The 9,073-nt window shown below is 43.0% G+C and overlaps 1 protein-coding gene across 1 annotated transcript; it reads left to right on the forward strand.

Annotated features, from left to right (window-relative positions):
• Positions 1–761: 761 nt before the first annotated feature.
• Positions 762–7,444, forward strand: LOC127105390 (uncharacterized). Its single transcript, XM_051042572.1, has 3 exons — positions 762–1,099; positions 2,902–2,966; positions 5,561–7,444. The coding sequence occupies exon 3, from the start codon at positions 5,647–5,649 to the stop codon at positions 7,300–7,302; it is 1,656 nt and encodes a 551-aa protein (XP_050898529.1). The 5' UTR covers positions 762–1,099; positions 2,902–2,966; positions 5,561–5,646; the 3' UTR covers positions 7,303–7,444.
• Positions 7,445–9,073: the final 1,629 nt, after the last annotated feature.

The following is a 9,073-nucleotide window of genomic DNA, read 5'->3' on the forward strand; positions in this document are numbered from 1 at the left end:
AAAAATGGAAAGTTTTGGACCTCAAAAACAGATGTCCAAGGAAGCTTCAAATGAAAAATTGTTCAACATGACAGATGTAGATCTTGTTCTCACCTTTCCAAAAAGTCCAAGAACTTGAAAATCCAATGTACGGTTTGCAAGATATGGCTCAGTGAATTTCAGAAAAGACCCGTAATCAGGAGGCCATAACTACCACATACTTTGTCCAAATTGCAAGTTCTTTATATGCACAAACTCCATTTAACATGTACTTTGAGGGTGCATCATTGGATTTTCCCAAAAGTGGCCAAGGCAAAAAGTCACTTTTCAACTGGACAGCTGAATTGGACCAGGGGCAAAATTGTCCAAATGTCAAAATAATTGGAATTTTTGGATGGGACTTTTTCCAACACCTCAGGAATGGCATTTTAAGTGTGTTTGAATATTCATTTTATGGTTAATGCACATGGTTTGAGTTTTGGGTTGAAAAATGAAATGCACAAAATGGATCAATTACCACACACATATGATTTTGAGAAATACTCAACCAATTGGAATGGGAATAGTTTCTACACATCACATATGGCATTTGGGGGTTGCTTGAGCTGTCAAAACAGCTGACACTAGCTGTCATTGTGTATTGACCAATTTGCCCTTGCTTGCAAAAATTGCCATTTCACTAACATTCCAAATTGTTAATTAAACATGATTAGTGGTGGATTAATGCAGGGTATATAAACCAAATCATCTCCTAATCATAACAGAACCTCACAATTACCAAAGTTAGATCTAGAAACTCTTCATTCTCTCCATTTTCATCAAGAACACAAACACCTTCAAATCCACAATTCTTCATCATCCTTCAACGAAATCTCAAAATTCTTTTTGCATTCAACTCATATCATCTTCTTCTCCATCTGTTTGAGCTGTTTGGAAGGAATAGAGTGATGAATCGCAACTGTCATGCTTGAGCTCAACAATGGAGTTTTCACTTTTCTTGCGTTTGGATCGTGTTCAAGCCAATTCGACTTCTCCAATCACCTCCTTGGATGTTAATCTGCATCTGTTTTCATAAATTGAAGGGTGAAGCTCACGGATTCCTCGCCGTCGTCGGAATAAGGTACGGATTCGAGTTTCATTATTTCTTGAATTAAGATGTGGTTCTTGTAGTTCATTCATGGCTGAGCGTGATGCAATTTGTAGTTTTCGATTTGGATGATTGTAGAAGGAGATATAGTGATTTTTAGTTTTGAGTGTGAAACTTTAAGCGATCGATCCGGTTAGTATAGTTAGATTTAGGTTGATTAGGTTATATATTCATGATCTATGCACTGAGACGATTCAAACGGATATTCATTTGTGAGTTTTGGTTGAAGTTTGAGCGAAGTCATTGTTGGACATGGAGGAGATTGAGTCGTGCGAAGAAGAAGAGGAACTGCTGGAAATTTTACTGTTCGATCCAAATTTTGCCAGGCCAAATTTTGAAACCTGTTTGCCGCGGAACTTTAGCCAGTAGCATACTTCCACGTTAATTAATGAAAACGACTGTGTTTTGGGACCGGAAGAGATAATTACAAAAACGCCATTATTTCTAGTTAATTAATAACATCTTAATAATTATTAAAAAAAACATTTAACACTTTTAAAAATTCATAAAAAATAGTAAAAAATTCCTAAAAATGTGGAGATTTTTTCTATGACTTTGTTGACTTGTGTAGGATTTTTTTGACCTATTGGTCAAAGTTGTGCTTGGCAAATATTTTATTTGGCATAGGCTTTTCTAATGTATGTCACATTTTGATACATTATGGCAATTTGATCATGAAATACTCATATCATAAAATAAATGGCTGAAAATTTTTGTGGTGGTTCTTGACTCATTTAGGATTATTTATATGTAAATTTCATGAATTTTTGATACCTGGTTAGAGAGCAGCAAATTCTGGAACTTAGGTGTGACAATTTGTGTCACACCTCTTGATGTCAACTTGTTGAATTTAATTGGATAACCTATGCATGTTAGAATTGAATGAAATTTGGCATGGTGAATTGTTGATATGTTAGGATGCTATGTGAATTTTTGTGGAATTTTATGTGGCATTTTCAAATTGATTGCTATTTTTCATCTCTGGTGATCATTTATGCAAGCTCATGTGACATAGGTTGGTAATTTGATTGGGAAATCCTCACATTGTATTGTATGGCCATGAAATTTGATATGCATGAACTAGACCCATGTTAGGACCTCCCTGTTTTGGTCTCATCCATTTCTTTTTTGTTTTCAATGAGATATGAATTTTTGAATTGGATGTATGCATTGATGGTGTGAATTGGAGCCTATAATTGTGTCTGTTTTTGTTGATTTTCATTGACATGGTTCCATTTGCCCAATTGAGCTCAAATTTGACATGGTAGACCTTGATTGACCCCTGTTTAGGTGTATTTAATTTGAGATTTTTTTGATGTGTTTTGGCATGGCTTTGAATGCAATACTTCTGTTTGTATGCTTGGTGGTTCATTTGACCTCATATGGATTGTTTTGTGCATGAATTGAGCATGATGGATGATATAAACATGAGACCAATGATGTTTGCTTGTGTTTGATGATAATTTGATGTTGGATGATGAATACCTTGCTGTTTTGAGTTTTTTCTTGCTTTTGGACCCTAGGCTTGGCCTAGTGGTCTAGTTACTAATGTTTGCTTGGTTTTTCAGGATCAAAAGCATAATGTACATGGAGAATGATACAAGTTGATTTTAATTGATGTTGTGGATGTTTGTACACTAACATAACATTGTTTTGTAGGTGTTGGAGCTTGGGCTTAAGCCTTGAGCTTGCTTTGTGTTGTATTGTTTAAACTGTTTGATTGTTTGCTGTACAATTTGTCTGATTGAATACTGACTGAGTTTGATTGTTTCCAGGTACTTTAGTTGCTCAGTTCCTTGTGAACTATTGCTTTGCTTTGCTTAAGCAACTTGCATTTGAGGTATAACCTTCTTACTTCATGTAGTCTGGAGACCCGGCTGTTACCGGGCCGGGCAAATTGTCTGAAGTCCTCCTTAAGAGGCAATGCTTGTGTTTGTTTATTTTTAAGCCCAAGCAGGAAAAGTCCTTCAAAGAAGGCAATTGGTGGAAGGTAGGGACAAGCAGTCTGTCCCCCACTATTCTGTGAGTCTTCTCCTTGCTCCCATTACATGGTTGTAGCATTGAGATCAAAAGCCCAAGATCTGTTGTGTCAGAGTCATCGAGTATAGAAGGGTTCCCCTATTCTGGACCCATGCTCATTTGTCAGCTCTCCCTGGTTAGGGATAAGAGCTGTGAGGTCTGATCCTCACTTCATCCCATCATCTGCTTCACCTTAGCCTCGTAATGGCAAGGTTAAGAGCAAACACAGCCTGTACAGACGATTGCTTAGGCAGTCAAACCTGATTGATTGAGCCCCCTTGTTTGGCTATAGTGCGTGTTATGTGGATATCTGATTGACATGCTTGTTTGAGATACCTGTTCTCATTTGATGATATATGATTGTATGCTTGTGTGCTAGCTTCTTTCCTGGTTAGGTTAGTTTGCTTATGCAAGTAGGATAGAAAACCGAACTTAGGGTTAACGATGCATGACAACATTAGGCTCGAGTCTCAGCTCCCTAGTTGTGTATCTTTCCCCGGTTTCTGGTTAGCAATTTAGTCCCTTTCAGGGGAACTACATCGCCCTGATCCTCGTGCCAGACGAGGTATGTAGGCAGGTGGTCGTGCGAGACCACTCCGGGCAACCTTTTTCTTTTTTGCGTGCGTTTACTTGTTATCTGATTGTTTGTTTTGGCTCGGATGCCGACGTAAGCCCAGTGATTGGCAGTCGGGCTCCATGTTTGCCGTTTTGAGTGCATGTTTTGGTTCGGATGCTGACGTAATTCCATCCAGTGGTTGTCGGGCTCCATGTTTGCCACTCTTGCTTGTTTGTATGTTTTGCGTTGTTTGGCGTGCGTAAGCCGAACTACAGAGGCTCTGATTCTTGTTCCAGACAAGATATGTAGGCATAAGGTGCGATACCTTATCGAGCCCGTTTCTCCTAACCCCACCTGCGTTCCCCGTGTGTGTGTGTGATGTTTAGCAACCTTTTCTTTATTCTAGGACGTGGATCCCGTCGAGTACGACGGACGTGAGGGGTGCTAATACCTTCCCCTCGCGTAACCGACTCCCGAACCTTTTCTCTCTGGTCGCGAGACCATGTCTTTCCAGGTTTCTCTGAGCGTTTCCTTTCCCTATCTTGGGATAAATAACGTTTAGTGGCGGCTCTGTGTGTTTTTATTTTCGAGCCTCGCCGGTTGATTTTTCGCAGGATGCGACAGCTGGCGACTCTGCTGGGGACTCCTAACATGTTGACCTATGCTGGTCCATGGTCCCTAAGCGAGTCTCTCCTAGCGCTTTAGGATGGGTTTGGTTGCTTGTGTTATTTATTTATTGCATTTATTATTCTAACCAGTGTGTATATATTTGCATTAATGTCTGCATGCATCATACTATCATGTTGTTGCCGTCCTCTTTGCAGGAGGTTCCTCTGTGTGGGGTGGGTGTTCTGAGTGGGGCTAAAACCCAGGCCCGAGTATACACCTAGGACTAGTGTGGTCTCATGTCGCCTCTTTCATGTTAAGTCAACATGTGCCTGGCGGCGTGATGTACCACAAGCCGGACGAGGCTCATTTGGTAGTGCTCATCTCTGTGGATATTCCGCTTTGTTTGAGTTACTCCATCTGAGTTGTTGACTCTGGTGACCGATCTTTTCCCGGATCTTTGGTTTAGACGATCTCAGGAGAGCTACAATGGCACACCCGAAAGGGCAAACCCATTGAGTATCTCTGCCCGATTGTCGAGACTATTGTCCGCCTTAGGGTGACCTGATTAGAATTTACCTGTGAGGGGAGGGTGATTCTTACAGATGCATGATCTGTTGGTGATTCAGATGATGACTTTTTGATCAGCGATTCAGAGACATATTTATGAGTCGGATTTATGGTCATTTATTGCCGAGACGCCGGAGTGCTGTCCGTGATTTATCAGTGGGGATCCGTTTATTTCAGGATTCCCCGGGCCGAGTTATTTATCAGTGGGGATCCGTTTATTTCAGGATTCCCCGGGCCGATTAAGATGGTTGTGAGCGTCTGCTCAGAGACTGATGATGATGATGATGTATCTGTCTTCCGTTTATTTCGGAACCCGTGGGTCAGATTGATGATTGTACACTCCTTAGATGGTTATGATCGGTTCAGAGATCCGGGCTGTGATTCAGAGCAACAGAGGATCAGATGACTTGGAGGATGGCCCAGTGCATTGCATTCATGCATCATCCTCATTTTGCATTCATCTGCATCAAACCTGAGTCTAGCCATATGGGGAATATTATGGATTGAGAATCTGGTTGAGAGACATTCGGATGTCAGAATGTTATTGATGAAATATTATTTGTCTCGATGAAACCAAAATCAAGAGACAAAGTGTTCCTCATATGGATGGACGTTGCATTCATGCATATTAACCTGTTTGCTGTTTTGCAGGTGTCGGGTTCTAACGTGCTTGTCTGTTTCAGGAACCATTGCTCGTGCTCGTAGAGTCATCCCTTTGCACTCGACCCGACCTCACAGATATTTCACCAGAAGAAATACACCCAGACTGATGGAACTCCCAAACGCAGATATCCTCGAGCTGAAAGATAAGATGACTGAGCTGATCAACATCATGAAGGGTTTTGCAGTTGATCAGAAAGCTTTGGCTGACAAAGTTGAAAAGCTCGAGCGGGCTTCAGCTGTTAACAGTGTTGTTAATCTGGATGGTGTCTCCAATCAGGGGCTGGGTGGATCCAGAGACGGTGAAAATAGAGAAACTGTGGGTATGGTGAACAACAATGCTGCTGGATTTGGTGTTGCCACTGGTGGTGGGCCCGGTCAGGGGCAAAATCCGAGAGACGGTCTGTTGTCTCCATTCTTCGGGTTTGATGAAGACAGAGAGGAAGACCGAGAAGCTGATCAATTCTCCATGCACAACGAGCCATTCGGGCAGTACAATACCCAGCCACAAAACAAAGAGATCCAGTTGCTGGCAGAGAAGGTAAGGGCTCTGGAAAGCCATGCTACTCCGGGATTTGTCAATATGTCCAACATGGGGCTAGTTGAGGGGATCGTGATCCCACAGAAATTCAAAGCGCCGGCATTTGACAAATATAATGGAAGTTCTTGTCCAGAGACCCATCTCCAAGCTTTCGTTCGCAAGATCTCTGCATACACGACTGATCAGAAGCTATGGATGTACTTCTTCCAGGACAGTCTGTCCGGAGGATCCCTGGAGTGGTACACCAAGCTGAAGTCTTCTGACATCAAAAGCTGGCAGGATTTGGGAGATGCATTCTTTAAACAGTACCAGTTCAACGCTGATATGGCTCCGAGTCGTACCCAGCTGCAGGGTATGTCTCAGAAAAACAATGAGGGGTTTAAGGAATATGCTCAACGGTGGAGGGAGTTGGCTGCCAGAGTTCAACCGCCGCTAGTGGACAGAGAGATGTCTGATCTCTTCATGGGTACCCTGCAAGGGGTTTTTGCTGAAAGGATGGTGGGTTGTCCGGTAACCAACTTTGCAGACATTGTGGTGGCCGGGGAGAGAATTGAAAGTTGGCTGAAAATGGGGAAAATCCAGGGTGGTATTGCTTCATCATCAGGATCGAAGAAGCCGTTCGGGAACGGTCAGCGCAAGAATGAGGGTGAATCGAGTGCTGTGTATGCCCAAGGAGGACGCGGTAGGGATCGTTACTACCAGCACGTTGCTGCGGTAACCATCCCTGCTGGTAATCATTCTGCACGACAGCAGCGTCAGCCACCTCAACAGAGAGCTGGGTACCAGGCGAAAGGGAAAGGGGTTGATCGCCATTGTGACAAGCCGCCCGTGTCATATGCCGTGCTGTTCAAAAAGTTGAGGGATTTGGGGTTGGTCCAGCCGAGGGCGATGGTTCCGATAAGAACAGATCAGTGGCCTCCTGATTACGATGAGAATGCCAAGTGTGAATTTCATTCTGGTACGCAGGGGCATAACATTGAGGGCTGTAGAGCATTCAAGAATGTCGTCCAAGATCTGGTGGACTCCAAAGCTATCAATTTTGCGCCATCACCGAATGTTAATGCTAATCCCATGCCGGTACATGGTCAAGCGACGGTGAGTGCAATTGCTGAAGATGCAGATTACACCTGTGCAGTGGGTGGAGAGACCAACAGTGACTGCAAGCTGGATGGTTGGGTAAAACCGTGTGCACCAGGGCAGCAAATCCTGAACTGGAGGGTTTGAAAGATCAACATTGTTACTCATCTGGAAGAGTAGCATTTCTTGTTTTCAGTTTATTTGCATGAAAGCCATACGTGTTGCCCGACACGTAATGGTCCATTGTAAGGGCCACCTCATGTTTAAATTTGCATTTTCTGCATCATTAATAAATGGATGTTTTTCAGTCAAAAAGCGGTGTTCCCTGTTTTTCATTTATTTTTGCAGTTTAAAAAACAAATAAAAATGGCAATGTTTATTTTCATTTTTCATCTTTTTTTGATTTGTCTCGTCCCAACTTCAAAAATAATTCTCCGGATCTCGTTGATAACAATTTGGTTACGCCCTCATATGACTTCGACAATCCGAGCGATCAGGCTGAAGAAGAAAGCGAAGAAGATTGTGATCTGCTGGAATTAGCCAGATTGCTGAAACAAGAGGAGAAGGTGATTCAGCCGCTCGAGGGCGAGTTGAGATTGTTATTCCAGGTACCGCCGAGGTCAGGAAGAAAGTGAAAGTTGGAGCCGCTTCAGAGGCGAGTCGAAAGCAGAATGGTAGCCCTGTTGAAAGAGCATGTGGATGCCTTCACCTGGTCATGTCAGGATATGCCAGGGTTGAATACCGGTGTCGTCGCGAACAGGCTACCATGGAGAGAGGATCGTCCTCTAGAGAAGCAGAACGCCGATGCTACTTATCAGAGAGTCATGGTGACTTTGTTTCATGATATGATTTATCATGAAACCGAATGCAATGCTATGACATGATAGCAAAGTCCCAAACAGGAGTGGGGCATCTGGTCAAGATAATTCAAGCTGAGGTTGAATTCAAGTAAATGCACGTTCAGAGTGCGATCCGGTAAGATGTTGGGGTTCAGTGTCAGAGAGGAATCGAGGTTCCCGCTAAAAAAAAAATAATAATAATAAAAAAAAAAACAAAGTGCCTGAACCGAGAAAAAGAAAAGAGAGGTTCGTGGTTTCTTAGAAAGATTGAACTACCTGTCATGGTTCACATCTCATCTAACAGCCACGTGCGAACCTATATTCAAGATGTTGGAAAAAAAATAAAAAAAATCAAACGGTCAGGTGAAATAATGATTGCCCAGGGGCATGGAAAGAATAAAAGAAAAGTGGCAGGAGCCTCCGATTCTGATGCCTCCTGTGAAAGGAACAATTGTCAATCTGTACTTGACGGCCTTCGAGGGGTCTACGAGGTGTATTGGGTCAGCATGACGCGTCTTGTCGAAAAGAGCATGCAATTTACCTTAGCAAAAAGTTTGTCGACTGTGAAACAATACATTCACTGTTCGAGAAAACTTGCTGTACTTTGGCATAGGCTGCTCGCCGACTGAGACAGTTTATGCTGGTTCATACCACTTTGTGGATTTCCGAGATGGATCCGATCAAGTATGGGTTTGAGAATCCAGCATCGACCGGACGGGTTGTGAAAAGGCGAAAGAATGTTGACTGATTTGTGATGCTATCAGAAAGCAACCAAGGGGTATTGCCTGATTACATCTCTCTGCAACCCATTAAGGATTGTCAACCGATGAAGTTTGAGTTCCCTGATGAGGACATCTCGAGGTGCTCTAATCGAAAGATTGAGAGTAACCGATCCCGGAGGAGGGGCCTGACCCTGAATCCGAACGGATTCTGATGTCTGATGGGGAGGTTAAGGTGAATGAGCTTTTGTTGCCAGGATAGCATTTGAATGCACCGACGGTGTGATTGAGTAGGAAACTGGTATCCTGGGTATTGATCTTCGGTGTGTCTACTGGGGCAACTCCATTCTCATTGGTATA

The sequence above is a fragment of the Lathyrus oleraceus genome, chromosome 7 (assembly GCF_024323335.1).
Source record: "Lathyrus oleraceus cultivar Zhongwan6 chromosome 7, CAAS_Psat_ZW6_1.0, whole genome shotgun sequence".
Lineage (NCBI taxonomy): Eukaryota > Viridiplantae > Streptophyta > Magnoliopsida > Fabales > Fabaceae > Lathyrus > Lathyrus oleraceus.